The 17,513-nt window shown below is 38.1% G+C and overlaps 1 protein-coding gene across 1 annotated transcript in view; it reads left to right on the forward strand.

Moving 5' to 3' along the window:
• The window catches only part of LOC112857317 (uncharacterized), a 64,342-nt gene that overhangs the window by 10,712 nt on the left and 36,117 nt on the right, over positions 1-17,513 (forward strand). The window contains exon 2 of the mRNA XM_086688635.1: positions 1,715-2,290. Coding sequence (XP_086544761.1) covers positions 1,715-2,290 — 576 coding nt within the window. The remainder of the gene's footprint in view (positions 1-1,714; positions 2,291-17,513) is intronic.

Raw genomic sequence — 17,513 nt, forward strand, 5'->3', positions numbered from 1 at the left:
TCATTTGCTGGCGTTGTCAAAATCAGGGTTCTTTGAGGGGAAGACGTTAGAAAACTATCACTCCTGTGGTTTATTACATTAAATGGTTTTTGTATGTAGAACCATCCGGGCACTCTGGGAATTAATCTCACTTGGTCATGACATAACTCTTTTTTGTTTTTTGAAACATGTTATCATATTAGAAAAGGGTTTTGTTTTGTTTTGTTTTGTTTTTTGATCTATAAATCTTTTAACATGTGCTGAGTTTAGTTTGCTAGTATTTTGTGGACAAGATTTGGATCTTAATATTTTAATGGAAGGAAAGAATGCAACCTAAGGCAGTTAGGATGGAGAAACAAAAATTTAAGTTAGAAAGTTGGGGGAACAGAGATTTTACATATTATTTTTATATATTAAAAACATCAATAAAAGAAACAATGAATTTGACATTGCACACCTATGAAAATTGTAATTAAATATTTTACAAATATTATAGAACAGTTTCAACCATACTTTCCTTCAAAAGAAGATTGCCAGATAGGAAAATCATGGATCTGGAATCCATTTCTTTTTATGGAAAGATATTTAAAATTTTAATTACAATATGGGATAAACTGTTGGAACTGGCCACTTAAGAGGACTGAATATGAATTTTGAAAAAAAAAACATCATCAGTTAATTTTAGATAAAGGGTAAGAATGAACCACGAATTTACTGAAGTTGCTTTAAAATCAGTTCTTCCATTCCCATTAACATACCATCATGAGACAGTTTTCCTACCATGAGAAATTAGAAATAGTTTAGATATAAAATTTCCTCTGCCTTTATCAATCCAATCTACTTTAGATAAATTACCACACAAGAAAAAATATATGTCACATAGAAAGCTTTAAGTATTGGTACACAATGGATTCATTCATTCAGAGTATGCTTACAGGCATTTATTAAGAGAAGAGAAACTTCACTCACACCTTTGCTTTAGTTACAACTGTAGAACAAAAACAGTGTAATAGCCATTTACTATAATAAATGCTGATTGGCAAATTTTCTCAAAGCAAAGTGTACAGTTTTTAAAATTATTTTCTGTTTGTCCTGATTGTTTGCTGAAATGTAATTTTGTCTGTTGAATTTCACATTTAAAAAATGAATTTGTATTTTGTATAATTTTTTCCATTTCAGTTTACGTGTAATTTTTTTTTTTTTAATTTTTTTTTTCAGCGTTTATTTTTATTTTTGGGACAGAGAGAGACAGAGCATGAACGGGGGAGGGGCAGAGAGAGAGGGAGACACAGAATCGGAAACAGGCTCCAGGCTCCGAGCCATCAGCCCAGAGCCCGACGCGGGGCTCGAACTCCCGGACCGCGAGATCGTGACCTGGCTGAAGTCGGACGCTTAACCGACTGCGCCACCCAGGCGCCCCAGTTTACGTGTAATTTATTCTTATCTTAATTTAGTTAAGTATCAGTGATTGACGGATTAAGAAAGAAAAAACGGGTCCTTCATCTTGGACTAAGTAGCACTGGTGTAAATACCTAAAGTGTGCTCCTAGACAGCATACTGCATTTTATTCAAATTCGCCTGATAGTGGGCCTTAGGCAATTATTTATTAAATAAATGAATGAATTTTCAATCTTGAACGCTAGGTCCACACTGTTAATCAGATGTCTATTACAGTCTCTCAATGATTACAGTTGCTGACATTTTTGAAGTTATTAAATGCCTTCACCTATGCTAGGCGCTTTTCCTTCCACCACTTTCACGCACGTTCTCCTTTCTCCCCGGGGAGAGGGCGTGCCCAGCACCACGACCCGCCTTATCTGTGCATTCGTTGGTGGATCCCGAGGCCTGTTACTGCCGAGTCCCGCCCAAACCACGCACTCACGCATTCCGCAGGACCAGGAGAAGGCGTGGTCATTGTGGCGCTGGACCTTCGAGACCGTCTCCTCTCGTAAGAATCAGGACGCGCTCGAAGGCCGGCGCTGTGAGGGTGGGAGTGCATTCCGCGGTCCCGCGCGGTGCGAGAGGCCCGCGACCGCTGCTGGCGCACGCCGCGCCCCGCTGCGCCGGCACGCGGCCTCCGCGCGAGTTCGCGCACGCACGCGCGCGCGCACCTGCCCAAACCTCGGCCTGGACGGCGGGGACCCGCCTGGCGGAGGCTGGGCCGCAGAGGTACGAGGGGAGGAGCCCGAGCTGTGGTGCTGTTGTCGCTGCTGTCGCCGCTACTGCCGCCGCCCCCGAGAGGAGCATGTCTGCAACTCGAGCCAAGAAAGTGAAGATGGCCACCAAATCGTGCCCCGGGTGCGACCAACAGGTGGGCGCTGAGGGCCGGCCGGGCGGGTGCGCGGGCGGGCGGCCTTTGCTGGCGACCGTTGGCTGTGGAGAGGCCGCCTCGCCGGGTCCGGGAGGCCGAGCGGGCGGGCCGGCCCTTGGGCTCGGGGGCTACAGTGGGAGCCCGGACCGGGCCGGGTTGAGCCGAGGGGGTGCCAGGGAGGCGCTCAGGCTCGCAGTCCGGCCGGCGACAGCCGGGCGACTGTGTGCGCGGGAGAGAGGCGTGGGTTTCTCTAGAGCCGACGAGGCGCCCTGTCCGGACCCTCCCCGGGTCGCCTGGCCGGCTCCGGGTGACAGCGGCGGGAACGCGGGGACAGCGGCCCAAGTGGACTAGCACGGCCCTTTCAGTCCCCTTCTGCCCCGACGAGAATGCCCGATGTGCCCGGCTCCAGGCTCCTGGGTTCTGGCTCCGAAAGCCGCTCCTGCCACGCAGAGTTGCTTTGTTCCTGTCAGATGTATATGGTGACAAAAAGAGCCGCAGCCATAATGACATTTTCCGTTTAGATTTCAGTAATTTGGTGATCTTAATGTTCTTCTTAATACTTTTCATAACCCAAATAATCATTTGTTAATTTGTTTTAAATTTTTAATAGAACACCATTAACTACCAAGTTATGTTAAAGCCCTGTTTCTTAAAATAGTATGTGTCTAAATTTTTTAAAAATGAATTTGCCATTCTTACCTGTATGTGGTTTCTTGAATTTTTAATACCTGCTTTATAAACCAAGTTCACAACGTCATGCAATGGCTTTATGACCACCAGTGCTCTAGTGCAGGTAGCCACTCAGGCTTATCCCAGGCCCCTGGGCCCAGATATAAAAACTCCGTGTAATCAGAATAGCATCAGAATTGTGGTCAGAATTGTGGTCAGTCCTTAGCATACTAAGGACTATCTCTGCCTTTCCATACAGCTCAGATATGGAAGCAAACAAACAAAAACAAAAAAACCCCCACAAAACCCCCCAAAACCCTTCTGGTGGTTGCAAGACTTACCATGGCTTAGAAATTTCATGTTTCTTAGCCCATGAGCAAGAACTTTGCTTCCAAGATTTTGCAGGGAATGGTGTGATTATATTGTACTTAGGGAGGCCTAAAACTGTAGCTTCTCCAGTCCAGATGCCTTATTAAGGGGCCATTTTTACCATAGCAATATTGCCTAATGACACTACTCGATTAGGCTGACCAGGATCAAGAGTGCTAGACTTACCCAAATTTTTTTTTTTTTTTTTCCTCAGGAAGGACTTCTGTGAGCACTTTACTAACATGTCATAATCCTATGAAGTTTTTTTTTTCTCTTGTTCTATAAAATTTGGCTATTCTTAACTAGAAAAAGTAGAAATTCATTTAAAACTGCAATTAAAACTGTTGTAAGACATCTTTTATGCCAAAATGAAGTGTCTATCTTTTCAAAATAGTTACCTCTCTTTTTACCTCCCTGTATTGCCTCCCTTGGCAATAGAAATTTACCGCCTCCTCTAAAAATTTCTCTCAGCAGTTTGTTGTAGTTTTCATTGTACAGGTTTTGCACATATTTTGTGAATTTATCCTTATGAATTCAACTTTTTGGGTGCTATTTTGAGTGGAATTGTTTGAAAATTTTTGTTTTATGTTTATTATTCACATATAGAAATACAATTGATTTTTTTCATTGTGGTAAAAAAGATTAAATTCACCCTTTAAACCATGTTAAAGGGTCTACTTTAGTAGTATTAATATATTTACAGTGTTGTGCAATCATCACCATTATCTAATTCCAGAACATTTTTTTTTTTAATTTTTTTTCAACGTTTTTATTTATTTTTGGGACAGAGAGAGACAGAGCATGAACGGGGGAGGGGCAGAGAGAGAGGGAGACACAGAATCGGAAACAGGCTCCAGGCTCTGAGCCATCCGCCCAGAGCCCGACGCGGGGCTCGAACTCACGGACCGCGAGATCGTGACCTGGCTGAAGTCGGACGCTTAACCGACTGCGCCACCCAGGCGCCCCATAATTCCAGAACATTTTTATCACTCTGAAGTGAGACCTTGTTTCCATTAAGCAGTCACTCCCTATTCCACCCTGCTTCCAGCCCCTAGCAACCACTAATTTGCTCTCTGTATCTATGGATTTGCTTCTTCTTGATATTTCTTATATAGATGAAATTGTATAATATATGCCCTTTGATATCTTATTCCGTTAATTAGGCATTTAGTTTGTCTGTATTCTAGCCTATATCTGTACTTCGTTTCTTTTTATGGCCAAATAATATTCCATTGTATGGATATATCACATATTGTTATTTATTATTGATGGGCATTTCACTTGTTTCTACCTTATAGCTATTGTGAATAGGCTTCTGTGAACATTCACATACAAGTTTTTGTTTTAATATCTGTTTTTATTTCTTTTATTATATTCACAGGAGTGAAATTGCATGGTTATGTGGTGATTCTGTGTTTAACTTATTTAACTGCTTACCTGTTTTCCATAGCCATTGCTCTATTTTACATTCCTACCAACACTGTACATGGGTTCTAATTTTTCCACACCCTCAGCAACAGTGGTATTTTTGTTTTTAAAAAATTATTACAAAGAATGACACTGTATAATTTTAAAGGGAACAATTCAACAAGAAAACACAACAGTTGTAAATTTTTATACACCCAACATAGAAACACTCAAATACTTAAAAGCAGTTAATAACAAACATAAAAGAACTAATTGATAGTAATACACTAATAGTAAGGGACTTCAGTCCCCACTTACATCAGTGGATAGATCATCCAAACAGAAAATCAGAAGGAAACAGTGGCTTTGAATGACACATTGGACCAGATGGATTTAACATTCAGAACATTCCATCCTACAACAACAGGACACATATTCTTTTCTTTTCTTTCTTTCTTTCTTTCTTTCTTTCTTTCTTTCTTTCTTTCAAATTTTTAATGTTTGTTTATTTTTGAGAGACAGAGTGCAAAAGGGGGAGGGGCAGAGAGAGACACAGAATCTGAAGCAGGCTCCAGGTTCCAAGCTGTCAACACAGAGCCTGATGTGGGGCTCAAACTCATGTATGACCTGAGCTAAAGTCAGATGCTTGCCCAACTGAGCCAGGTGCCCTGCCTGGATACATGTTCTTTTAAAGTGCACGTGGAATATTCTTCAGAACAGAACACCTATTAGGCCAAAAAACTGATCTCAAATTCAAAAATATCACATGTATCTTTCTTTCTTTCTTTCTTTCTTTCTTTCTTTCTTTCTTTCTTTCTTTCTTTCTTTCTTTCACTTAATTTATTTGGAGAGAGAGCACAAGTGAGAGAGGGAGGGAGAGGCAGAGAGAGGGAGAGAGAAAGAATTCCAAGCAGGCTGTGTTGACACAGTGCAGAGCCCAGCATGGGGTTCAAACCCATAAACTGTGAGCTCATGACCTGAGCCAAAATCAAGAGTTGGTTGCTTAACTCAGCCACCCAAGGGCCCCACTATGTACCTTTTCTGACCACAACACTGTACAACTAGAAGTCATTCACAAGAAAAAAACCTGGAAAGAACACAAATTCATGGAGGTTAAATAACGTGCTACTAAACAATGAATGGGTCAAATGAGAAATTAAAGAGGAAATTAAAAAATATACGGAGACACTTGAACATGAGAACACGATGGTCCAAAATCTTTAGGATGCAGCAAAAGCTTTTCTGAGAGGGCAGTTTGTAGCAATACAGGCCTGTCTCAAAAAGCGAGAAAAAACTCAACCTAACCTTACATTAAAGAAGGAGTTAGAAATAGAAGAACAAACAGAACCCAAAACCAGTAGAAGGAAATAGTAAAGATTAGAGCAGAAAAAAAGAAAATAGAGCCAAATAAAAACCAGTAGAACATCATTAAACCAGTATCTTTGAAAACATCAACAAAATTGATAAACTTTTTTCTTTTTTTTCCGGAAAAAAAGAGGACTTAAATAAACAAGATCAGAAATAAAACAGAGAAATAACACCACAGAAATACAAAGGATTATAAGAGAACATTATGAAAAATTATATGCCAACAAATTAAACAATCTAGAAGAAATGGATAAACTCCTAGAAACATAAACTGCCAAAAATAGAAATGGGAAGAAATAGAAAATTTGAACAGACCCGCAACCAGCAAAGAAATGGAATCGGTAATCAAAAGTCTCCCAACAAACAAAAGTCCAGGACCAGATAGCTTCCCAGGGGAATTTCTACCAAACATTTAAAGAATAGTTAATACCTATTCTCAAACTGTTGTAAAAAATAGAGGAGGAAGGAAAGCTTCCATATTGAGTCTATGAGGCCACCGTTACCCTGACACCAAAACCAGACAAAGATGCTACAGAAAAAGAGAAGTATAGGCCAGTATCTCAACAAAATAGTAGTGAACCGAATCCATCAATACATTAAAGAAATCATTCACCATAATCAAGTGGGATTTATTCCTAGGATGCAAGTGTGGTTCAATCAATGTATAAGTCAATCAATGTGATATATCACATCCATAAGAGAAAGGATAAAAACCATATGATTATTCTAATAGATGCAGAAAAAGCATTCAACAAAGTACAACACGTATTCATGATAGAAAGCCTCCACAAAGTAGGTCTAGAAGGAACATACCTCAACATATAAAGGCCATATATGAAAACCCCCCGGCCAACATCATATTCAGTGGGGAAAAACTGAAAGCTTTTCCCCTAAGGTCAGGAGCAAGACAAGAATGTCCACTCTCCCCACTTGTATTCAACATAGTTCTGGAAAAGATACCCAAATTGATAAGAGAAAAGTAAAACTTTTCCTATTTGTAGTTGACATGATACTATGTATAGAAAATGCTAAAGACTCTACCAAAAAAACTGCTAGAATACAAAATCAATATACGCTACAAATGAAGCATTCCTATATGCTACAAATGAAGCAACGTACAGTGAAATTAAGAAAACAGTCCTGAGTGTTGAGTCTGATAAGTTCTTTATAGATTTTGGATACTAACCCTTTATTCATTATGTCATTTGTAAATATCTTCTCCCATTCTGTCGGTTGCCTTTTAGTTTTGTTGATTGTTTCCTTTGCTGTGCAGAAGCTTTTTATCTCGATGAGGTCCCAATGGTTCATTTTTGCTTTTATTGTCCTTGCCTTTGTAGATGTGTCGAGTAAGAAGTTGCTGTGGCTGAGGTCAAAGAGGTTGTTGCTTGTTTTCTCCTCTAGGTTTTTATTGGTTTGCTGTCTTACATTTAGGTCTTTCATCCATTTTGAGTTTACTTTTGTGTATAGTGTAAGAAAGTGGTCCAGTTTTCCCAGCACCATTTGCTAAAGAGATTGTCTTTTTTTCCATTGGATACTTTTTCCTGCTTTGTCAAAGATTAGCTGGCCACACATTTTGGGGGTCCATTTCTGGGTTCTCCATTCTATTCCATTGGTCTATGTGTCTGTTTTTGTGCCAATAATTACAGCTTTGTAGTAGAGGCTAAAGTCTGGGATTGTGATGCCTCCAGCTTTGGTTTTCTTTTTCAACATTACTTTGGCTATTTGGGGTCTTTTGTGGTTCCATATAAATTTTAGGGCTGTTTGTTCTAGCTTTGAGAAGAATGTCGGTGCAATTTTGATTGGGATTGCATTGAATGTGTAGATTGCTTTGGGAAGTATTGACATTTTAATAATATTTGTTCTTCCAATCCATGAGCATGGAATGTTTTTCCATTTCTTTGTGTCTTCTTCAATTTCTTTGATAAGTTTTCTATATAGTTTTCAGCATACAGATCTTTTACCTCTTTAGTTAGGTTTATTCCTAGGTATTTTATGGTTTTTGGTACAGTTGTAAATGGGATTGGTTTCTTGATTTCCCCTTCTGTTGCTTCTTTATTGGTGTATAGAAATGGAACCGATTTCTGTACATTGATTTTGTATCCTGTGACTTTGCTGAATTCATGTATCAGTTCTAGCAGCTTTTTGGTGGAGTCTTTCAGGTTTTGTAGAGTATCATGTCTTCTGCAAAAATTGAAAGTTTGACTTCTTTGCCAATTTGGATGCCTTTTATTTCATTTTGTTGTCTGATTACTGAGGCTAGTACTTCCAATACTGTGTTAAACAACAGTGGTAAGAGTGGACATCCCTGTCGTGTTCCTGATCTCAGGGGGAAAGCTCTCAGTTTTTCTCCATTGAGGATATTAGCTGTGGGCTTTTCATATATGGCTTTTATGATGTTAAGGTATGTTCCTTCTATCCCAACTTTCTTGAGGGTTTTTAAGAAAGTATGCTGTATTTTGTCAAATGGTTTTTCTGCATCTATTGACAGGATCGTATCGTTCTTACCCTTCTATTAATGTGGGGTATCACATTGATTGATTTATGAATATTGAACCAGCCCTGCAGCCCAGGAATAAATCCCACTTGATCATGGTGAATAATTCTTTTAAAATACTGTTGAATTCGATTTGCTAGTATCTTGTTGAGAATTTTTGCTTTATGTTCATCATGGATATTGGCCTCTAATTCTCATTTTTAGTGGGGTCTCAGTCTGGTTTGGGAATCAAGGTAATGCTGACTTCATAGGATGAGTCCGGAAGCTGTCCTTCCATTTCTATTTTTTGGAACAGCTTGAGAAGGATAGGTATTAACTCTGCTTTAAATGTCTGGTAGAATTGCTCCGGGAAGCCATCTGGCCCAGGGCTGTTATATGTTGGGAGATTTTTTGATAACTAATTCCATTTCTTCACTGGTTATGGGTCTGTTCTAATTTTCTGTTTCTTCCTGTTTCAGTTTTGGTAGTGTGTGGGTATTTAGGAATTTTTCCATTTCTTCCCGGTTGTCCAGTTTGTTGGCATATAATTTTTCATAGTAGTCTCTAAGAATTGTTTGTATTTCTGTGGTGTTGGTTGTGATCTCTCCTCTTCCATTCGTGATTTTATCTATTTGGGTTCTCTTTTCTTTTTGAGAAGTCTGGCTAGGGGGTTATCAATTTTGTTTATTCTTTCTAAAAACCAGCTTTTAGATTCATTGATCTGTTCTATTGTGTTTTTTTTTATTTGTATTTATTTCTGCTCTAATCTTTATTATTTCTCTTCTGCTGCTGGCTTTGGGGTTTCTTTGCTGTTCTGCTTCTTGTTCCTTTAGGTGTGCAGTTAGGTTTTCTATTTGGGATTTTTCTTGTTTCTTGAGATAGGCCTGGATTGGAATGTATTTTCCCCTTAGGACTGCCTTTGCTGCATCCCAGACGGTTTGGACTGTCGTGTTTTGATTTTAATTTGCTTCCATATATTTTTAAATTTCTTCTTTAATTGACAGGTTGACTTACTCATTCTTCAGTAGAATGTTCTTTAACCTCCATGCATTTGGAGGCTTTCCAAATATTTTCTTGTGGTTGATTTCAAGTTTCATAGTATTGTGATCTGGAAATATGCATGGTATGATCTCAATTCTTTTGTATTTATTGAGGGCTGTTTTGTGACAGTATGTGATCTATCTTGGAGAATGTTCCATGTGCACTCAAGAAGAACGTGTATTCTCCTGCTTTTGGATGAAAAGTTCTAAGTATCTGTCAAGTCTATCTGGTCTGGTGTATCATTCAAGTCCATTGTTTATTGATTTTATGCCTAGATGATCTGTCCATTGCTATAAGTGAAGTATTAAAGTCCTCTGCAATTACCATATTTTTACCAATAAGATTGTTTGTGATTAATTGAGTTACATATTTGGGTGCTTAAAAGTTGGGGTCATAAACATTTATATTTGTTAGCTCTTCTTGATGGCTAGACCCTGTAATTACGATATAATGTCCTTCTTCATCTCTTGTTACAGCCTTTAGTTAAAATCTAGTTTGTCTAATATAGGTATGGCTACTCCAGCTTTTTTTAACTCCCTGTAGCGTAATAGATGGTTCTCCATCCTCTCACTTTCAATCTGAAGGTGTTCTCGGGTCTAAAATGAGTCTCTTGTATGGGGGCCTGGGTGGCTCGGTTGGCTAAGCATCCGACTCTTGGTTTCGGCTCAGGTCATGGTCTCACGGTTTTGTGGGTTCTAGCCCCATGTCTGGCTCCTCCTCACTGACAGTGCAGAGCCTGCTTGGGATTCTTTGTCTCCTCTCTCTGCCCTTTCCCCCACTCACAATGTTTCTGTCCTTCTCAAAATAAATAAACTTAAAAAAAATTTTTTTGATGAGTCTCTTGTAGACAGCATACAGATAGATCTTGCTTTTTATCCATTCTGATACTCTGTGTCTTTTGTTTGGGGCATTTAGTCCATTTACATTCAGAGCTATTATTGAAAGATATGGATTTAGTGTCATTGTGTTATCTGTAGGTTTCATGCTTGTGGTAATGTCTCTGGTCCTTTGTAGTGTTTGTAGCGTTCCACTCACAGAGTCCCCCTTAGGATCTCTTGCAGGGATGGGTTAGTGGTCATGAACTCCATCAGTTTTTGTTTGTCTGGGAAAGCCTTTTTCTCTCCTTCTATTCTGAATGACAGCTTTGCTGGATGAAGGATTCCTGGCTGCATATTCTTCCTATTCAGCACATTGAATATTTCCTGCCACTCCCTTCTGGCCTGCCAAATTTCAGTGGATAGGTCTGCTACTACCCTTATGTGTCAACCCTTGTAGGTTAAGGCCTGTTTGTCCATAGCTGCTTTCAGAATTTTCTCTTTGTCTTTGTATTTTGCCTGTTTCACTATGATATGCCATGGAGAAGACCTATTCTTGTTAAATTTGAAGGAAGTTCTCTCTGCCTCCTGGATTTGGATGTCTGCCTCCTTCCCCAGATTAGTGAAGTTCTCTGCTATAATTGTTCAAGTAAACCTTCTGCCTGTCTCTCTTTTCTTCTGGAACTCCTATGATATTTGATACTACTACGTTTCATTGAATCACTTAGTTTTCTAATTCTTCCCTCATGGTCTAGTATTTTCTTATCTCTCTCTTTCTCAGCTTCATCATTTTCCATAATTTTATCTTGTTTCACTTATTCTCCCCTCTGCTTCCTCCATCCTTGATGTCACTGCATCTAGTTCATTTTGTACGTCATTTGCAGCATTTCTTTTTTTTTTTTTTTTTAATTTTTTTTAACGTTTTATTTTTGAGACAGAGAGAGACAGAGCATAAACGGGGGAGGGGCAGAGAGAGAGGGAGACATAGAATCGGAAGCAGGCTCCAGGCTCTGAGCCATCAGCCCAGAGCCCGACGCGGGGCTCGAACTCACGGACCGCAAGATTGTGACCTGAGCTGAAGTCGGACGTTTAACTGACTGAGCCACCCAGGCGCCCCATTTGCAGCATTTCTTAATTTGTCATGACTATTTCTTATCCTTGATCTCTGCAGCAGTAGATTCTCTGCTGTCTTCTATGCTTTTTTCAAGCCCAGCTATTAATTTTATGACTATTATTCTAAATTCTTGGTCAGATATATTGTTTATATTTGTTTTGAGCAATTCTCTTGCAAGGGAAATAAAAGTAAAAATGAACTTTTGGGACCTAATCAAGATAAAAAGCTCCTGCACTGCAAAGGAAACAACAAAACTAAAAGGTAGCTGACAGAATGGGAGAAGATATTTACAAATGACATAATGAATAAAGGGTTAGTATCCAAAATCTATAAAGAACTTACCAAACTCAACAGCTGAAAAACAATTCAGTGAAGAAATGGGCAGAAGACAGGAACAGACACTTTTCCAAAGAAGACATCCAGATAGCCAACAGACACATGAAGCGATGCTCAACATCACTCATCATCAGGGAAATACAGATCAAAGCCACACTGAGATACCACCTCATACCAGTCAGAGTGGCTAAAATTAACAACTCAGGAAACAACATGTTGGCAAGGTTGTGGAGAATCGGGAACCCTCCTGCACTGTTGGTGGGAATGCAAACTGGTGCAGCTGCTCTAGAAAACAGTGTGAAGGTTCCTCAAATAATTAAAAGTAGAACTATCCTATGACTCAGCAATAGCACTGCTAGGAATTTATCCAAAGGATACAGGAATGCTGATTCATAGGGGCACTTGTACACCAGTGTTTATAAATTGCTTTCAACAATAGCCAAATCATGGGAAGAGCCCAAATGTCCATCAACACATGAATGGATAAAGAAGATGTGGTTTATATATACAATGGAATTCTTCTTGGCAATGAGAAAGAATGAAATCCTTCCATTTGCAACAATGTGGATAGAACTGGAGGGTATTATGCTAAGTGAAATAAGTCAGTTACAGAAACACATACCATATATTTTCACTCATGTGGAACTTGAGAAGCTTAACAAGACCATGGGGGAAGGGGAAAAAATAGTTTCAAACAGAGGGAGGCAAACCATAATAGACCCTGAAATACAGAGAAGAAACTGAGGGTTGATGGGAGGGTGGGAGAGAGGGGAAAGGGGGGGATGGGCATTGAGGAGGGCATGTTTTGGGATGAGCCCTGGGTATTGTATGTAGGCGATGAAACATAGAAATCTACCCCTGAAACCAAAAGCACACTCTACACAGTATGTTAGCTAACTTGACAATAAAGTATTTAAGAAAATTATACTTCAGTAACAAATGTTTGAAATCAGAAGTGGTTATTTTTTTTCTAAGATGCATTACTACTAAAGTAATGCGCATTTTCATCCTGTGTGAAACAGCTGGACCATTATGAGATCACATTAGCACTAATTGATATTTTTTATGCAGTTTTTGCTAACCCAGCTTCATTGGACTCAAAAGGAGTTTTGAAATCCATAATAAAGGCTGTTTTGTAATCTTATCATGATTCTCTTGGATCAGGTTACTGCTGATTTCTCTGTAACAATATTTTCTTGAAACTCTCAGTAAAGTCAATATTAAGTTTTTTTAAAATAGTCCTGGAACAATAGTATTTTATGTTTTATTTGCTATAATATTATCATGTTTATGTTAATATGTATATATATATGATGTATATCATACTGTTAATAATTTCTTCTGAGGAGCTTCAATTTTTTATAATGTCTGTATTTGAGTCTATTATAATAATCTCATGTGTTTCAAAAAAATAAACAGTCCCATTTACAATGGCCCAAGACAACAAAATACCTAGAATAAATTTAAGGAGGTAAAAGACCTGTACTCTGAGAACTGTAAAATAATTTATGAAAGAAATTGTAGATGACACAAATAAATGGAAAGATATTCCATGCTCATGAACTGGAGGAACCAATATTATAAAAATGTTTACCCTACCCAAAACAATCTACAGATTTAATGCAATCCCTATCAAAATACCACCATCATTCCCTATCAGAATACCAACAGCATTTTTCACAGAACTAGAACAAATAATCCTAAAATTTGTATGGAACCACAAAAGACCCCAATAGCCAAAGCAATCTTGAAGAAGAATGAAACTGGAGGTTTCACAATACCAGATTTCAAGATATACTACAAAGAATAGAGAGCCCAGAAACAAAGCCACAAATATATGATCAATTAATGTTTGATGAAGGCGGCAAGTATGTACAATGGGAGAGACCATCTTTTCAGCATATGGTGTTAGGAAGACTGGACCACTCTCTTATGCCATAAACAGAAATAAACTAATAACGGATTAAAGATATAAATGTGGTTCCTGAAACCATAAAAACCCTAGAAGGGAGTACAGGCAGTAATGTCTCTAACGTTGATCATAGCAACATTTTTCTAGATATGTCTCCTGAGTCAAGGGAAACAAAAGCAAAAATAAACTATTGGGACTACATTAAAATAAAAAACTTCTGTACAGTAAAGGAAACAGTCAGCAAAACTACAAGACAACTTACTGGATGGCAGAAGATATTTGCAAATGATATAGCTGATATAGGGTTAGTATGCAAAATATATAAAGAACTGATACAACTCAACACCCAAAAAACAAATAATCCAATTAAAAAGTGGGCAGAAGACATTAACAGACATTTCCCCAAAGAGGAAACCCAGATGGCCATCATACACATAAAAAGATACTCAGCGTCTCTTACCATCAGAGAAATGCAAATCAAAACTACAGTGAGATATCACCTCACACCTGTCAGAATGGCTAAAATAAAAAAACTTAAGAAACAAGTGTTGGTGAGGATATGGAGAAAAAGGAACCCTCTTGCACTGTTGGTTGGAGTGCAAATTGGTGCAGCCACTGTGGAAAACAACATGGAGGTTCCTCACAAAGTTAAAAATAGAACTACTCTAGGATCTACCAATTGCACTACCAGATATTTACTCAAAGAATATGAAAACACTAATTAGAAAAGTTATATACACCTCTATATTTATTATATTTACAATAGCCAAGATCTGGAAGCAGCTCAAGTGCTTATCAGCAGATGAATAAAGAAGTGATGTATACACGTACATACATACATACATACACACACACAGAATATTATTCAGTCATAAAAAAGAATGAAATCTAGCTGTTTGCAACAACATGGAGTTAGAGAGTATAATGCTAAATGAAATAAGAGTAAGACAAATATTGTATGATTTCATTCATGTGGGATTTAAGAAACAACAAGAAAAGAGAAAAAAAACAGACTCAACTATAAAGAACAAAGTGATGGTTGCCAGAGGGGAGGTAGTTGAGGAGATGGGTGAAATAGGTGAAGGGTATTAAGGGTACACTTGTGGTGGACACTGAGTAATGTATAGGAATGTTGAATCACTGTATTATACATCTGGAACTAGTATAACACTGTAAAAAGTAAAAATAAAAATTATAGTCATCCTAGTGTGTGTGAAATAGGATATCATTTTGGCTTTGATTTGCATTTTCATAACAAATAAGGACATTGAACATCTTTCCATGTGCTTGTTGGCCATTTATGTATCTTGTTAGACATCTATTCAAGTTTGTTGTCCATTTTTAAATTGGCTTGTTAATTGGGTTTTTCTTTTTGTTGTTGTAAGAGTGTTTGTATATTCTGGATATAGATGCTTTTCAGATATATGATTTACAAATATTTGCAAAAACTATGGATTGTCTTTTACTTTCTTATAGTGTCCTTTGATGCACAAACATTTTGTATTTTGATGAATGCCTATTTTTTCTTTTGTTGCTTGTGCTTTTGGTGTCATAACGAAGAAACCATCACCAAACCCAGGGTCATGAAGATTTACTTCTTTTATCGTCTGAGGGGTTTATTATTTTAGTTATGTTTACTTCCAATATTCATTTTGAATTAATTTTTGTATGTAGTGTGAGGTAAGGGTTTAGCTTCATTCTTTTGTTTGCGGATATCCAGCTGTTCAAACTCCCATTTGTTGAAGACTATTTTTTCCTCATTGAATGGCCTTGACACTGTTGTCGAAAATCAAGCTACCATAGACATATGGGTTTATTTCTGGATTGTCACTTCTGTTCTGTTAATCTATATGTCTGTTCTTGTTCTTATGCCAGTACTACAGTGTGTGTCTGTCTGTGTGTAATTGATTCACAGGATTTTTGAAAAGACTTTTAAATTGAGGTATAATTGACAAATAACATGATACTAGTTTTAGGTGTATGTATCAAATCACATAATTATTTGATATTTGTACATATTGCAAAAATACCACCACTGTGGTTTTAGGTTCATAGCAAAATTGAGAGGAAGGTACAGGAATTTCCCATATGCCTTCTGCCCCCACATATGCATAGCCTCTCCATTGTCAACATCTCCCATCAGAGTGGTAGATTTGTTACAACTGATAAACTTCTGTTATCATACCATTATCACCCAAAGTTTGTAGTTTACATTATGGCTTACTTTTTGGTGTTGGACATTCTTTGGGTTTGGACAAATGTGTAATGACATTATCCACCATTACAGTATCTTATGGGATGTTTTTACTGCCTTTTGCTTCATGTATTCTTTCCTCCATCCCTGAATCCCTGTCAACCACTGATCTTTTTACTGTCTCTGTAGTTTTGCCTTTTTCAGAATGTCATATAGTTGGACTCATACAGTGTATAGCCTTTTTCAGATTGGTTTCTTTTACTTAATAATATGCACTGAAGGTTTTTGCATGTCTTTTCATGGGTTGATACCTCATTTCTTTTAAGTGCAGAGTAATACTCCATTATCTGAAAGTACCACAGTTTAACCATTCACTTAGTGAGGGACATTTTGGTTGCTTGCAAGTTTTGGCAATTATGAATAATTAAGCTTCTGTAAATGTGTGCAGGTTTTGTGTGCATATAAGTTTTTAATTCTTTGAGTTAAATACCAAGAAATATGATTGCTGGATAGTATGGTAAGAGTATGTTTAGTTTTGTAAGAAACTGCCAAACTGTCTTCCATAGTGGCTGTAGCATTTTTCGTTCCCACTAGCAATGAATGAAAATTCCTATTGCTCTACATTCTTGTTAGCATTTGATGTCCAGAGTTTAGGTTGTTTTGGTTAGCATTTCCCTGATAACATAAGATGTGGAACATCTTTTCATATGCTTATATGCCATCTGTATATGCTTTAGTCAGGTGTCTTTTAAGGTCTTTGGCCCATTTTTAAAATCAGCCTGGTCCCCCCCCCCCCTTTTGCTGAGTTTTAAGAATTGTATGTATACTTTAAGTAGCACTCCTTTATGAGATATGTGTCTTGCAAATATTTTCTCCCAGTCTGTGACTGGTCTTTTTATTTGCTTGACATTATCTTTTGCAGAGCAGAAAAATTTAATTTTAATGATGTCTAGCTTATCAGTTCTTTCATGATTGTGCCTTTGGTGTCTTATCTAATGTTTATTTTGAGAGAGAGAGAGAGAGAGAGGAGGGGGGAGGGAGAGAGGGAGAGAGAAGGTGAGCACAAGGGCATGAGTGGGGAAGGGGCAGAGAAAGAGGAAGAGAGAATCCCAAGCAGGCTCCATGTTGACTGTGTGGGGCTTGATCTGAAGAACTGTGAGATCATGACCTGAGCCAAAATCAAGACTTGGACGCCCAAACAACTGAGCCACCCAGGTGCCCTTCGTGTCATATCTAAAAAGTCATCACCAGTGGAAGTCATCTAGATTGTCTCATATGTTATCTTTTAGGAGTTTTATAGTTTTGTGTTTTACATTTAGGTCTGTGATCCATTTTGAGTTAATTTTTTATTTTGTGAAGAATGTAAAGTCTGTGTTTAGATTTTTAGGTTTGTTGTTTTTGTTTGTTTGTTTTGCTCTGGATGTCTAGTTCTGGCACCATTTGTTGAAAAGATTATCTTTGCTCCATTGTATTGCTTTTGCTTTCTTTTTGGTCAAGGATCACTTGACTAATTTATGTGTGTCTA

The sequence above is a fragment of the Puma concolor genome, chromosome E2 (genome assembly GCF_028749965.1).
Source record: "Puma concolor isolate L17-30 chromosome E2, mPumCon1.1.hap2, whole genome shotgun sequence".
In the NCBI taxonomy this organism is placed as follows: domain Eukaryota; kingdom Metazoa; phylum Chordata; class Mammalia; order Carnivora; family Felidae; genus Puma; species Puma concolor.